The 15,397-nt window shown below is 33.7% G+C and overlaps 3 protein-coding genes across 4 annotated transcripts; 2 read left to right on the forward strand and 1 right to left on the reverse strand.

The window, feature by feature from the left end:
- The first annotated feature begins 134 nt into the window (after positions 1-134).
- Positions 135-9,719, forward strand: LOC109858136 (transient receptor potential protein). Its single transcript, XM_020435111.1, has 19 exons — positions 135-242; positions 967-1,166; positions 1,660-1,804; positions 2,115-2,210; positions 2,679-2,818; positions 2,942-3,143; positions 3,498-3,668; positions 3,871-4,105; positions 4,177-4,329; positions 4,534-4,679; positions 4,754-4,860; positions 4,929-5,062; positions 5,336-5,456; positions 5,753-5,948; positions 6,056-6,220; positions 6,569-6,791; positions 6,986-7,408; positions 7,588-8,173; positions 8,315-9,719. Exons 2-18 carry the CDS (start codon positions 1,012-1,014, stop codon positions 8,154-8,156), a joined length of 3,381 nt encoding a protein of 1,126 aa, XP_020290700.1. The 5' UTR covers positions 135-242; positions 967-1,011; the 3' UTR covers positions 8,157-8,173; positions 8,315-9,719.
- LOC109858137 (mediator of RNA polymerase II transcription subunit 18) lies at positions 8,089-14,658 on the forward strand. Of its 2 annotated transcripts, none has more exons than XM_020435113.1 (3): positions 8,089-8,173; positions 13,839-14,054; positions 14,136-14,658. In XM_020435113.1, exons 2-3 carry the CDS (start codon positions 13,849-13,851, stop codon positions 14,584-14,586), a joined length of 657 nt encoding a protein of 218 aa, XP_020290702.1. In that variant the 5' UTR covers positions 8,089-8,173; positions 13,839-13,848; the 3' UTR covers positions 14,587-14,658. The 2 variants fall into 2 exon arrangements, with proteins under 2 accessions (XP_020290702.1, XP_020290701.1); XM_020435112.1 differs by lacking the exon at positions 8,089-8,173 and adding an exon at positions 13,517-13,714.
- LOC109858138 (cytochrome b5-like) lies at positions 9,244-11,322 on the reverse strand. The gene is made up of 4 exons (XM_020435114.1): positions 11,134-11,322; positions 10,321-10,449; positions 10,110-10,192; positions 9,244-9,811 (listed from the first exon to the last, which is right to left on the reverse strand). The coding sequence occupies exons 1-4, from the start codon at positions 11,254-11,256 to the stop codon at positions 9,775-9,777; spliced, it is 372 nt and encodes a 123-aa protein (XP_020290703.1). The 5' UTR covers positions 11,257-11,322; the 3' UTR covers positions 9,244-9,774.
- Positions 14,659-15,397: the final 739 nt, after the last annotated feature.

Genomic DNA, 15,397 nt, shown 5'->3' on the forward strand with positions numbered 1-15,397 from the left:
TCTTTCTCTCATTCTACATAGATGATAATACCAATACCATATAACGCCTGGACACAATGTACCACGACCGCTTTTGCTGGTAAGTCCAGCCGCTCTCGTTTTCTTTCAGTGCGTGCTTAATCCGCGCCCTGCGGATTAACTTACCTGTCAGCGTCGTAAGGTTTCGTCGAACCACATCGTCATACAGTTCACTTGCGACATTTCTCGCGTAAGCATGCCGGCGTCGGCGTAAAGAAAAATACGTGAGTACAAACGAACATTGAAATCGGAAGGAAGAATACATAAAATAGATCGCGGATAGTTAATAGATATCATATTTTGATTTAAGAAGCTATTGCGTATTATAATTTTGAACAAATATAAAAATTGTACATCGTGGACGGCTTTCTAGTATTCAACTACAAAAAAAAATAATAATAAGGCCAGTTTGGATTCGACTTCTGGCCAAGGTGTTTTTTTTGCTATAATTTTTTCAAATTAAATTCACAGAGATTTTAAACAAAGTATTTCTATACGCGAGATATGCAAACTAAACATGCGATATAGATTTTCGAATTAAATTTAATTCGATTATTATTACTTACATCGTGTATATTAATTTACACAGCGTTTGATTCTTTATTGGCCTTATTTCTTCTATTATAATTTTGTGTCACGTCAATATTATGGAAAAATAAATACCTTGGCTGACTGTGAGCTGAATGTATGTTTTATGTAGAAGAGGAAGCCTTAATATCGTTTTTTATACCCGTTTCCATATTCTTTTGCATCAACCGAAAATTATCTATACACTGTACACGCGTATACAATAAACTTTCATTTTTCTCGACAACTTTGATGTTTCTTGTAAATGTTGTATTAACAAAAACGAGACAACAATGTCAATCTTGAATTAGTAAAAAATAGTTGGACAACTAAAAAGGCATGTAATAATTAAAACTTTGACATTTTTAACATCTTGTTTAGTACGTGATGACTTAGAGAGAATAGAGAAAAAACACGGACAAAAAAATGAATCCGTCGGAATCGCAGCAAAATTTGCTCTCGAACGAAGCGAGGCCGCCCTCGGTGCAGTCGTTACAGCCACCCGTTGACTATGTTCTTGGCCCGGTCGAAAAGCATTTCCTGCTCAGCGCGGAACGAGGTGATTGTGCTACCGTCAGAAGGTAATCCTAAGCATCACACGCTTCGCGTTAATAATGAGAGAGAGAAAGCTGCTGTAAAGACATGCTGAGACAAAACATAAAATACACTAAGTTTTAGAATATATAAATCCCCTTCTCTCTTCAACATCGTATATTATCAAGCACTATGAGAAACTATTAAGCAATGTAATATATTCGTGCAAGCTTCTCATTAATTTTATTTTCCGTACGTAAATGTATCTGAAAAAAAAAAAAACTTCTACTGTGATATTTTTCACAATTAACAAGTCTTTTCATTTATATGTTATCTTGCGGGTTGTTAAAAAAAGTACTTCATGCTCCGCGATTTGATTGAAAACATTTGATAAATGATTTTTGATCAATGTGCTTGATCACATACACATTTGTAAATCCCAAAAATGATTTCAAATTGAAAGATTGTGTGTCAACTTCGAGTCATCCCGCGATCAACTGACTTTTTATTACAATAATTGCCGTGTAATTTATCAAACAGGTTAATCGAAGAAAACCGAGATCATCCGGAGATATTAAATATTAATTGCGTCGATCCGCTAAATCGATCGGCATTGATAGCCGCTATCGAAAATGAAAACTACGATCTTATCAAGCTGTTGCTCGAAATGGGAATCGAAGTGAAGGTAAGTAGTATTATTGTGGAATCCCTCAAGAGAGAGAATGCGTCTCTCTATCTTTCTTTCTCATGAATATTACACGACAACCGCCCTCCTAATTATTCAGCGCGTTACGCTGATATACCGTAATCGATGTCTACCGGGATACACTAATGAAAGCGTGCATATAATACCTTTTGTAGGCGGCATATACCGTAATAAATATCATTGTTGTATAAATTATCCGCGCTACTTATAACGTGTTTCTATAACAATAAAGTTCACACTTCTAAGAGTGTGAGACGCTTAAAACCATAATCTTGTCTTTTTTTTTTAGGACGCGCTTTTACACGCTATTACAGAAGAGTTTGTAGAAGCGGTAGAGATCTTACTTGAATGGGAGGAAAGAATACACAAGCCAGGACAGCCCTATGTGAGTTCGTTAATAATCACGTGTCACTGTATTTTTAAGCGTTCGATAGCGAAATAACTTTGTATATATATATATGCGATATATACTTATAATACCTAAAAATATAACCAAAGCTATTTACTGAACATGCGCGCGTATACTTTTCATTAACCAAATGGATTAATTTCGCGAGATTGCGAAAACATAAGCGCAATAAGTTTAACAACAAATTTAAGCTCATAACAAACTAGCGAAGATTTACTTGCTAGTTGACATCTAGCGTGAACATTTAGCTAACACTGACTCACGTCAATGTCAGTCAGTGTCAGCTAGATGTTCACGCAAAATATATTTTTTTAATATTTAGTTAAACGTGTAAATGAATAATACACGTGATAATTTGAACTGAATTTAATTTGAAAATTTATTCTAAGACGCTTATGTGGTTTTCACCACACATAATAAATGATATAAGCGCATTTATTTTAGAGTTGGGAAGCCGTAGATTCGTCATCGAATTTTACACCCGACATAACTCCGTTGATTTTAGCAGCTCATAAAAATAACTATGAGATATTGAAACTGCTTTTGGATCGCGGCGCAACTCTTCCAACACCTCACGATGCTAGGTACGAGAAAAGGAAGAAAACAATAAAGTAGAAAGATATAACGACCTTTGAGAGATTTTTATCCGGAAGCAAACTAGCAGATTTATGCGCAAAAAAGAAGAAGTCAGTGTAATGTTCTCGTAGATGCGGTTGCGATGAATGCGTCACTTCGAGCGAGCAGGATTCTCTTCGCCATTCGCAAGCGCGAATAAACGCGTATCGGGCGCTCACCTCGTCATCTCTAATCGCGCTTTCATCAAGAGACCCACTTTTGACGGCCTTCGAGCTTTCATGGGAACTGCGTCACCTCAGCAAGATAGAACAAGAATTTCGCGCGCAGTACAACGTACGTATACATGTATTTGCAAAAACACATACATTTTTTCTTTATTATCTCAAAATAAATTTGGTTAGAGCCAAATTACAATATGTAACAAAGTTTTCTTTTTATTATAAGAATCAAAAATTCTAACCAAACCTATTTCAAAGTTGTCACGTGCTTATTTATCTTATTGTCTTTTTTTTTTACTCAATTAGTGCATCTTGATATGCGTCACGCTATATTTTCTAACACAGAATGTGTACGTTCTTTATTTACTTTCCCAGCATTATACTTATCTTAAGATAACAGTTATTTTATATGTCACTTTTTTATATTAAATAGATCATAATTTTTATATTCTATATATTTTTTTATCAGGAAATGCGGGAACAGACTCAGGAATTTGCAACCGCTCTGTTGGATCACGCGCGCACATCTTACGAATTGGAAGTAATGTTGAACTATAATCCTACCGGCGAGAATTGGGACCCTGGGGAGAGACAGACCCTGGACCGACTTAAACTGGCTATTAAATATAAACAAAAGCAGGTATGTAGGGATGTTGTTGAATTCGAATGAGAAGATTTGATGTTTGTTTTTTACAAGAGTACAAGTAAACAAAGTCAAAAGATTATAGCGCGAGTTCAAACTTAGACAAAAATATGTTAAGATGCTAGATCTTCTCAAGTAAATTCATTCACCTATTGCTATGTAACGTAATGATTTTAATGTGTTTGCGTGTTTATCGAAGTTCGTCGCTCACCCGAACGTGCAACAGTTATTGGGCGCTATCTGGTATGACGGTCTTCCGGGATTTCGAAGGAAAAACATAGTGGCACAGTTAGTGGAAGTAGGCAAACTTGGAGCAATGTTTCCGGTTTACAGCACTATGTATATGATGGCGCCAACTTCGCAAATGGGATTGTTTATGAAAAAACCTTTTGTCAAATTTATATGTCATTCCGCGTCGTATGCATTTTTTCTAAGTAAGATCAAATCAATACACTCTTGTGCTTTATTAAAAGACTCGAAAGAGACATACATATTTTTTTATTAGTGCTTCTTGGTATGGCGTCACAAAGAATCGAATATCTGTTGATTGAATTATTTGGTAACGCATGGATGCGAGAGATACTTGCCGGCTGGAAGAAACGAGAACGCGGAAGTATCCCGGGTTTTGTCGAGACAGGCGTAGTCATCTATGTGATAAGTATATATAACGCAATTTCTCCTATACGCGTTTAAAAAATTATGTGCTTTTTATTTTTTGTTTTATATGAAAAAAAAAAAAAAAATCATCAGCATGTAATTTTGCTTTGTTTTTCTCAAAGCGCGCACTTCTCAAAATTAATTACTTTATATTTATTATCTTACTTTACTTTCTTTCATTTTTAACGCAAAACGCATTTGATAGGTTTGATCGCCGGCGAAATCAAATCTTTATGGGCGGACGGATTATTGGAATATGTATCGGATTTGTGGAATATCGTAGATTTTATTCAAAATACTTTTTATGTTATCTGGATAAGCTTACGTATCACTGCTTGGTGGATAGTGCAGGTAAGTTGTCGAATCTGTGCGCTATCTCTCTATCTCTCTTAAACATAATACAAACATAGCGAGAAGTAAAATAGAGAGAATACTGGAGCGGGTTGGATCCTTGGTATCCGAGGGATCAATGGCATGCGTTCGATCCGATGTTGCTTTCGGAGGGTGCGTTTGCCGCTGGAATGATATTCAGGTGATTTCTCGCATCAATTGTCTCGGATGTGTTTCTTTCATCGATTACTATTTGAGATGTGTTTGCAGTTTTCTGAAACTCGTCCATATATTCAGCGTAAATCCTCATCTCGGACCACTCCAGATTTCCCTCGGGAGGATGATAATAGACATTATCAAGTTTTTTTTTATTTACACTCTCGTATTATTTGCCTTCGGCTGCGGTGAGTAGCAACACCTACGACTTGCTTTTTTATTCGCGGGAGTTTTTGTTTGTCTACAAGTTTTGACGTACAGTCTTTGTTCCAAAAGTCTGCACACATCTCGAGTGTATGACATTTGTGCGACTATATTAATCTCTCGAAAAAAATGATTTTTTTTTCTTCTTTTAATAATTCTTTTTTCTTCAGCCTGGATTGATAAAAAGTAGACCGAATAATGTGCCAACGAGTAAATGCGACGTACAATATCTTTTAAACTCGAATTTTATATTTCAGGTATGAATCAGCTACTGTGGTATTACGCGGATTTAGAGAAAAGAAAATGTTATCACTTATCCGACTTGCCAGATTTTGATAATCAAGAAAAAGCCTGTTCCACATGGAGAAGATTTGCTAAGTACAAAAGATTGATTTACACACGCGCGCACACGTTCGCGCGTATACAGAGTGATTCTTAGACTAATGTCACGCGCGATATTTACACGTGTATTTTACAACAGATCTGAGTTGAAAAATTTATAATTAATAATACTAATTATTATTATTGTTTTTTTATATTTAGATAGTAAGAAATGTACAAAAAAATAATACGTCTGTAGATTTGTGACATTAATTTAGACATCATTTTGTGTGTGTGTGTATGTGTGTTAAATATTTTTTTAAATAAGAAATTCTAAAATATTTACTTTTCAGTTTGTTCGAGACATCGCAGTCTCTCTTTTGGGCAAGTTTCGGAATGGTCGAGTTAATATCGTTTGATCTAACGGGCATCAAAAGCTTTACGCGATTTTGGGCGCTTCTCATGTTCGGTTCTTATTCCGTGATAAACGTCATTGTATTATTGAATATGTTAATCGCTATGATGTCCAATTCCTATCAAATCATTTCGGTGAGAAAAATTCATTTTCTTATACATACACATTAAAATGTGTTATATTAGATTCATATTTTTGTGGAATTTTAATGCATTGTGTTTTCTTTTTTTTTTTTTTTTAGGAAAGATCTGATACAGAATGGAAATTTGCTAGAAGTCATTTATGGATGAGTTACTTTGAGGATGGTGACACTGTGCCACCGCCGTTTAATATGATTCCAACGAGTAAAACATTTCAAAAGCTAGTCAAGTGCGGAAACGCCGGTCGTACTACAAAATCTTTTATTGTAAATAATTTTTATTAAAATACTTTTACAGAAATTTCTTACTGATGCGATCAAAATAATACTTATTAATTATTATATTAAGTATTATTTAATAATATTTATAATAAATTACAGTTGAAAAGTGCTTTTATTCTCAGAGTAAATATTATTTTGATCATATCAATAATACATTTCTGTAAGAACACTAACCAGTCTTACATACGTACTTTGTTTTACAAAATTCTATTTAATTAATTAATTTAAACAAATAAGATTTGAAAATTTTATTATATACACATTAATTAGATATTCATTCATAGTAGATAGTAGGACATGCATTAATATAGTATATTAACAATGTTATTTTAGAAAAAGTCTCGGGAGAAGGCTTTGGCTAGACACAATACCGTAGTGCGATTGCTTGTACGTCGTTATGTAACGGCTGAGCAAAGGAAACGAGATGATTTTGGTATTACAGAAGATGATGTCAGAGAAATTCGCCAGGATGTCTCAAGTTTTCGATATGAATTAATCGATATTCTTAAAAACAACGGGATGCATACACCACAAATAACTAAAGATGATGCAACTAGTTAGTATATTATTGTGTGTGTGTGTGTGTGTGTGTGTGTGTGTTATTAATCGCACCTATATCTATTCAAAAAAAGAATATTTCTCAAATAAACAATTGTTAATTTATCATAAAAATTCACGTAATTGAATTATTAAGTTGTCGATATTGTGTGAACAAACGAAAAGTCAACAAATATATTTTATTCTCTAAAGTACCAGGCAAGAAAGGCAGAGTAATGGAACGTCGTCTGCAAAAGGATTTCCAAATTGGCTTAGTGGAGGGTATTGTGCAAGCTGTAATTCAGAACGAGAAAGAGCCGAAGGATGTGTTTACTCAAATCGCAAAGGCCATTGGACGTAAAGGAAGCGCTACCGTCAAAAAAGACTGGAATGCTGTGGTGAGACAAAATACTATTGCAAAAGATCCAATTGGAAGCACAAACGAGGCGGTGCAACGTCAAACCAGACGTAGTCTGCGTCGTCACTTACGACATCAACCAGATTCCGATCTAGAGTCTATGGACCCGAAACGACTGGTCGACTATAATCCAAATCTGTCGGAAGTTACGCCGGCTACCAGGATAGCCTACGCTAAATTTATGTTGAGAAAAGGCAAGCAAGAGGAGAAAACCGATGGTAAGTTTATATTCAAATTTAAAGTTTTAAACATTAATGTGCATCTCTCTTTCCATGTAAATTTAAGATCGGCACAAGATGCTAGAGTTAATTCGCTTTTATTCTAAACGTTTTATGCAAAATAATTCAAAAACGAAAAAAATATATCACAAATATTAGAATTAATCACTTGTACATAGGTGCAGACGATCCTTCGAAAGCAACTGAAAACAGTGAGGAACCTCGAAAAAGTAGTAAAGTTATGATCGCGGAAACTTCTACATCTTCGATTCCACGACCCGTTTCTGAGATGTTAAAGAAAAGCGTATTGAAGTCAACTAGCAGCAGCGGCAGCATGGAGAAATTAATGACAGATAAAAAAACACTCGATATTAAAACCACTGAAGTCAGATCGCCTTCACCTATACCCGAGGATCTCGGAGAAGATGGTAAACAGTCACCAGCAAAGCCCGATAAGAAAACCGAAGATAAGAATAAAGACAAAAAGGAAGATAAGACAAAAGAACCAAGTGAAACGCAAAAGTCAAGAGAACAAAAAGAAAGTGAGACAGTACCGGATGAAGATAAGCGTAAGCAGTTGGAAAGCAGCAGTCGGGAAGCACCAAAGAAAGGGGATAACAGCGACGAAAAAAAAGTCTCTGAAGTAAATCAGAAGAAAGAAGCACCGAAAACTGCAGTGGCTCAAGCTACTACAAGTGAACGTGGAAAGTCCAAGGCAACAGGTCGAGTAACGGGAGGTTGGATTTAACTTCAAAATATTTAATGGTGAATTTAAACATATATAACTTATAGAACGTCAAATTGAATGCGTTAAATTGTTGATTATTTAGTCAACAAAACAAAACAAAAGTTAAATAATTATGAAGCACAGAAATCAGATTAATAAAAATATTGACAATATTTCAGAAGTCACTGAACAGAATCGAAACATGACTTTGACATAACACAAAAAATTTTGAATACTGAGAATTTTTATTTCAAGACATCGGTCTATTCTAAGATGCTCCATAGTAGATTACAAAACAAATTTATTAATATGTCTGACGTTACAGGATGTCGATTGTCAAGATTTTTTTGCGCAGATCGACTGTTGCACATAATCCCGTTTGCACATAAATCATATTGCGCATATTAAAACAAGACTACTTTTTTAATGTTCTTTTTGTTTATTTTGTAAGCGTATATGCAGGGAAGGTTGGGCTCCCTTACGCTCCTTTTCGAATCTCGCTTTGCGTGGAAAGTTATAAACTTACGTGGATCTTGCCTCAGATTTAGCCGTCGTTTGTTGTAGCAAGATTTTTTATGAATTCATAACTTTTCACGTGCACTAATGTTCTATGCTATATGTAGCCAACTATGAGATGTTCATTACAATCATTGCACAGATAGTTGCAACTATCTGTGCAATGATTGTAATGGACAATCGGAATATGTGCAATATAGTTTATGCGGAAACGGGATCTGGGAAATACGTCTTCGTCATCTATGCAAAGACGACTATGGACAATCAGGATCTGTGCAAAAAGGTTTCGTGCAAACGAGATCTAGAAAAATAGGATTTGTGCAACAGTCGATCTGCACAAAAGAAATCTTGGCTATCGGGATTGGCTCCTCTCTGACGCAGAGAAGCTAAGATCATATATTTCTCTTTCTTAGATCAATATAAAGTTAAACATTAACCGTTTTCCTGGTAGATTTCTTTGAGTTTGACTCACATGTAACTTGTTGTTTGGCGTTATATTGAAAGAAACATTATTTATAAAAAACGAGATTTCTAAAGGTACTATAATTTATTCTGTGCTGTTGATTTTCAGTAAAAGATCCAAACGAAAAGATCGAAACTTAATAGTTCTGTTTATTTTGAATAAATATAAGTTATATACACTGAAATCTTGTACATTGTGGTATATAATTTTTGTCGATAAACACATGTACTTAGTGTCTTCGTTAAAAAAAAAGACGTCGATTTTTGTACAAATTTAGTAAAGTTAAATTAAAAAGATACAAAGTATAAAGTCGCGAATAACATTCGCAGACTCTCGTTAAAGAGATAAAATTATACAAGTAGGAAATCGGAAAGTCCACTGAGATGCGATAAGTGGATGACGCATTTAGAGATTTACTGGCAATTTTCTTTGTATAGGTATTTCCAATGTCACTTACACTAGCGATAAGCGAATCATTTTTAAATTCGATGATTGTTATCAATACTATGCACTTCGTCACGTACAGCGTCTCGTACAGATAACAACACAACGAGTGTACATATATGTATGGTGACGTAATAAATAAAATTATAATTATAAAAACATATGTGTGTCTGTATAAGAACACATGGTCAATGCTTACAATGCTTCTTTTCAAGATTAAGCACATCTGCCACAGATCATTCGTAAGAAAGCTCTGAAACATATAAGTAAAAAAATACTAAAGTTAAACAACAAATAAAAATAATAAAGTCAACTAATTACACATTACTATTAAAGTAATTATTGTTAAACATAACAGTTTTATCATATTAATTACATTGTGCCCGCTCATTATATAACGCAATTAAAACGTAAATAAACAAATTATATAAAACATTTTCTTTTATATTAAAAGTGTATATAAATTATTTACATATATATTATATATAATCTGTTTTTTTGTTTATTATATCTCTAAATTTATTTTGTTTTTAAAGATTCAAAGAACGTACCTTCGCTTTGGTCTGTTTATTTCGTCTATTTTTATTCCATTAGTAACAGTGTGCTTTTTCTTTCTGTTGATCTTTTTATCATCCTATAATATATTATTGAATTCACTAACTTATTATACGCATATATTATATGATCAGACGTTGTAACTCTACGATGTGCACATATATGATACACATATATGTTACACACATTTATTTTACACACACTTACGTCTTTGAGTTCGCCGATTAAATAATCTTTAAGCATCTTTTTTGCATCAGAAGAATGACCAAAATCATCGAATCCACTAGTCGCATCTTTTCCTGCGTATTCTTCAATTAGCTCTGGTCCACCAGGATGCTTTATATAATAAAGAAGTTCAAATATATACAATATAATTTATTTATTTTAAAAATCAGACTTAAAAAAGTTCCAATGCAATATGAAAAACAAACTTAAACCGAAAAATGTCACATAATTAACAACTAAATTAATAACATATATAAAAATAGCGTAGAAATATATATAAACTACGTAATGTAATAATTAATTAAAGATATATCACATAAACAATTTCTGAGAAAAAAATGTAAATCTTTTTCAGAATAAGCACAAAACCACAACGTATACAGTTGTATAATATTAGTAACTTCTAAAGAATATATTACTGATTGTACGTAAAATCAGTAATATATTCAGCAGACAGTTGCTAATATTACAAAACTCGTACTTTTGCAAAATGGGGTCAAAAGCGACACAAATGAATAAAAACCGTAATTGGATCAATGTGTAGAATCTTGTAGGAACCTTTTCTTTTCTGTGTGTGTGTATAATATGTATTATAAATTGTTTTTGTTATATTAAATTACTATATTCTATACGGAAAAAATAGACGTTGTTTCAATTAAAGTTGACGTCACAGACTGTCAAAAATAAGTAGTTTATTCTATTGCATATGCGATCAAAAAAGTGTAATATAATTTAAATATTTATATTTATACATTACATTAAACAAATATTTATCTATTAATTAAAGTCGCATACCCCATCCATGTAATCCGTTACATCGTAAATATAGTCGTTTATCACAATCCAAGTTCTTGCTCCATTCTTGCCGTTGCACTTCGCGACATCCGCGAGTGAATAACGAGTCGTTGAATCGGACATTCTTCTCTGAAGTCACGAGTACAATAAAGAGAATCCATTCGTGCCTACGAATATAAGTAACGAGTGTCGATCTCTCAAAGAGCACGTCACTATTCTCCAAATATACAGATAAGTATGTCGCAATTTGAAGACATAAATTATCTCTGTAGATAATTATAATGAAGTTTTTGATACAATAGATTAAACGATGAAAAAGATTAATGACAAAAGATTGATGACAGCTATATCATTATTTAATTGCTACTATATTGTTACTATAAAAGTATCGATTTTTTGCAAGCCTATTGTTTAACGTTATGCCTCAATTTTTCTAAATTTTATTAACTAAACGCAAATTACAAATTTCCCTGCAATGCACAATTCTCGAAAATTATATTTTATAAAATAAGATTACATCTTTTATATATATAAACTGCAGTTTTGTGTAATCACTATATTTGCTGTATTAGTCATTTGTTCTTTAAACATCTTCGAAAATATAATTAGAAAATAATTATAAACAAACGATGCTATATACTATATTCAAATTATGATGAAAAGAAGTGAAATTATAAGAGACAGATGCGTTGTGTTTTTATGGTATCATAAAGTAACTGATAAGAGAGCAATTTAAAAATGCTTTTGTTTTCGAGACGATTTAAGGTTTATCGAAAATCTAAACTGTGTACGTATATACATATCTTCTTCTTGCAGAAACGCGTTCATATAAATCTCTGTAGTAAATACACACAATAACAATTTACGTATATATTTGTACACTCTACTTACATAAAACAATATCCAGAGATCTCATTAGAGTTCGTATGGATATCTCATGAAACTGTGAACGTGTCTAGTGAACATCTAATGAGATTTTTGTTTTGTGTGAATTAATATCAAAATCTGTCGAAAAACAAATAATTTTTGTCAAAAAGACAGCAGTTTACAGCAACTTGTCGTTATTTGCACGTAACAATACGCCAATATTGCGTATAATTGTCTGCCGACATATATATATATATATATAATTATAAATACTATGTAGAATCGAACTTCGCGGAATTTTTATGGACAGCTCGGAACCCGAGAATTAATCATGCAACTCGGGACTTTCCCGCTAAAGCAGGTTGTCTGGCAACCTTGTACATAAAATAAAATAAAAATGCGTTAGTGCATGTTAATGTGGAAGTGTGTACATGTATGTTTGTTGACTTTCTTGTAGATGGCCAACCGACTTCACTAAAAAATTACTAAAGACAAGATTTTTTTTTAAACCATTTTAGCGAAGACTCAAACCTCTTAAAAGAAGGAATTTTAGTAAGTGTCTTTAGTAAGGTTCGTTTGCTTGGACCGCTCACGTGTTTCAAGGTCAGTCTATCTTTGTTCTACATTTAAAGCACAGACTTTTTTTTTGGAGGGGGGGGTATTTTACGTGCCTTCAGCTAATCTAGGCTATTAAGACACATCTATTGTCGAAGTTAATTGAATTTTTATACTTTTTCATGAGGGGGTTGTGCAGTACACTACTATCACGCAATACACGGCCTTCTTTCACAGTGGGCGTGCCCCCCATCTGTGTCGGGGGCTCATGTTCAAGATGTTGTGACTGTCATCGCCTTGTGGGAGGTAGATTAATTCGAGATTACACTCGAATTAATTTTTGGAGTCTCGATTTAGTTCACCGATCAATTGATAAACTCGATTGAAAGGGACCGACTCGGAAAAAATCCTTAGGTCGTGAGCGGATTCGAACTCGAGACCTCTGGGTTCGCAGCCCCTGCACTGAGGCCGCGAGACCACTGGGCCAGCACAGACTTTTGCATAACGCATAACGCATAATGGCTAGTCTACAATGAAGGTAGTAAGGCTGTAGGAGTAGGAGCAATGATGAAAGATCGAGCCCGTAGCAACGAGAGTATCGAAGCCAATCGAAGCGGTGGGGCACGCACGACGATTCTTGCTTGTGTGCGTGTCTCCACCGCTTTGATACTCTCGTTGCAGGCTCGATCTTTTATCACTGTGTAGGAGTAGAGAGTAAACTATTTTTCGGTGAAGAATCAACGGGAATTACGAAATGGGCAATTCCCATTTCGCACTACCTACTGCCTTACTGTTAGCCAATGAAAGACGTGTGTTAAAAAACGCGAAATAATTACTTGTATTGACAAAAATGAAATAACTCCAAGAACCTTACCCCTTAAGGGCCTTCTACAATGAGATATTAGTAATAAATTAGAAGTCAGAAGCAAGAAATTGACCAATCGCAGACAGATTACAGAAGAATAATCGATTGTGATTGGTCAATTTCTTACGACTTAAAGCTTACGAGTGTATTGTAGAACAGGCCTTAAAGTATGCTTGATCATATCCTAACCTATCTACACTTTAAAACACACAAATTTGTTTAGTAAACATATGCTAAAAAAAGGATCTGAAGATATTTTAAAAATCATATAAATCCACACAAGTCTATTTTCGAGTAAGTATTGTAGATTAGATATAGAATTATGTATAAACTTTTTTAAATCGCGATATTTTTCTTTCTTTCTATTTTCTTTTTATCATAAACGCTTTGAGAAAATAATTGCTTCTCAAAATTTTAGCGAAGTCAATATGACTGCTTCAATCAGCACTGCTATGGACAATCTGAGTGCTGCTCACAAGTCCAACATTATCCCGAACCAGGAATATCTATTGCAGGGATCAGTACTGGACTCTTCTGTGGAAGTACTTTTGCACAGGCTTCGTGGTTTATGTGACAACGTAGATAGCGGACCGGAATCTTTCTACGATCACGAAATATGTTACAGTATTCGCAGGTATAATATATTTTACTTATATCCTATGAATAATTTATGCTGATTTTTACTTTCAATTGAGAATTTATCTGGTTTTTTTAGAGGTTCTTCACAAGAGACTCCGTTATTGTTGCGAGCTCGACGTTCCGTAGAGCAATCCATGTCAGATATGCCGTGGCAATTGCGGTATATTGGCACACCTGAGGTAGATAAATCTCGGCCCACAATTGTACGCAGTAGCATTGACATCGCTACGAGCAACACAGTAGTAGATTTTCTCAACGAGCTAGGCTGCAAAGTAGATTACGAATATACTATGCGCGGTTACATATTCCGTAAAGGTAGAATGAAGATTATTGTTTCAAAAATCATTAAAGTAAATCAGATGAACAAGGCACCAGAAGGAATGTCTGACATGATAACACAAAGTTATCTCGTGGAGCTCAGTGTGCTGGCTTCCAGTGGACAAGATGCCATAGCGGAAGATATGAGAATATTTGCTGAGCAACTTCGACCTTTGGTGCAGCTGGAGAAAATAGATTATAAGAGATAATAAATATAATAACGAGTTGTATGTTGTGAAAATAGCAATTACAATACATAAATGATACGATTTATTAATTGAGCTAAGGCGCAGTTAGACGCAAATTTCATTATTTTTACATTTATATTTAAGTAAAGCCGAAAAATTTACTATTTATATAATTTATCAAAGAGAAAAAATAGTATCTCAAATTATATATAAGTAATAATATTAATTAGTAATATCAAATTAATTCAATGATATTTGTCATTAAATCAAGATCTTTATTCTTGAGAGATTATTTTTTTTATCTCTGATGTCTTCTTTATACAAATCCTATTCATTAGATTTCTTATTCTATCTTTTCCTCCAATAAATAATGTTAATAATTCTTTTAATCACTTTGTGATTATCACTCAAAGGATAACTCGAAAGTCCATCAAGAAATTGATGCCAAAAAATAAAATTCTTTACTGTGATATGTAGAATGTAAATTGTTCTCTCTCTCTCTTAGCGAATGTTGACAACTACTCAAAAAACGCCGCATTAAACTGTTCTTGAAACTCTAATGAAGTAAACTAAAATGTTCGCGAAACATCAATATAAAAATAACAGTAACGCGGTTAATGTCAAACACACAAATCATCTTTAGATATTCAAAAAGCAGTTGAATCTAATATTAAAATTGACAACAGAATTATAGCTAGATAAAAGTCTGTCGTCATTTTGTCAACAGAGTTGATCAAAAACGTTGGGTCTGATTCGTGTCGGTTATATTTTTCGACTTTATCTCGTTTTTTTTTTTTATTAAAATATACATATTAAAATATATTTATCTTAT

The sequence above is a fragment of the Pseudomyrmex gracilis genome, unplaced genomic scaffold (genome assembly GCF_002006095.1).
Source record: "Pseudomyrmex gracilis isolate BER0280 unplaced genomic scaffold, ASM200609v1 scaffold_190, whole genome shotgun sequence".
Taxonomy (NCBI): domain Eukaryota; kingdom Metazoa; phylum Arthropoda; class Insecta; order Hymenoptera; family Formicidae; genus Pseudomyrmex; species Pseudomyrmex gracilis.

What these genes read in the sequence shown, in the direction of transcription:
- LOC109858138 (XM_020435114.1), bottom strand. Translation starts at nt 11,256, where the DNA reads ATGTCCGATTCAACGACTCGTTATTCACTCGCGGATGTCGCGAAGTGC. An exon ending in TAACGGATTACATGGATGGG is followed by an intron (nt 10,450 to 11,133) that starts GTATGCGACTTT and finishes TATTATATAAAG; the next exon opens with CATCCTGGTGGACCAGAGCT. An exon ending in TAATCGGCGAACTCAAAGAC is followed by an intron (nt 10,193 to 10,320) that starts GTAAGTGTGTGT and finishes AATATATTATAG; the next exon opens with GATGATAAAAAGATCAACAG.
- LOC109858137 (XM_020435113.1), top strand. Translation starts at nt 13,849, where the DNA reads ATGACTGCTTCAATCAGCACTGCTATGGACAATCTGAGTGCTGCTCAC. An exon ending in ATATGTTACAGTATTCGCAG is followed by an intron (nt 14,055 to 14,135) that starts GTATAATATATT and finishes TGGTTTTTTTAG; the next exon opens with AGGTTCTTCACAAGAGACTC.
- LOC109858136 (XM_020435111.1), top strand. Translation starts at nt 1,012, where the DNA reads ATGAATCCGTCGGAATCGCAGCAAAATTTGCTCTCGAACGAAGCGAGG. An exon ending in ATTATTTGCCTTCGGCTGCG is followed by an intron (nt 5,063 to 5,335) that starts GTGAGTAGCAAC and finishes TTTATATTTCAG; the next exon opens with GTATGAATCAGCTACTGTGG. An exon ending in AACTAAAGATGATGCAACTA is followed by an intron (nt 6,792 to 6,985) that starts GTTAGTATATTA and finishes TATTCTCTAAAG; the next exon opens with TACCAGGCAAGAAAGGCAGA.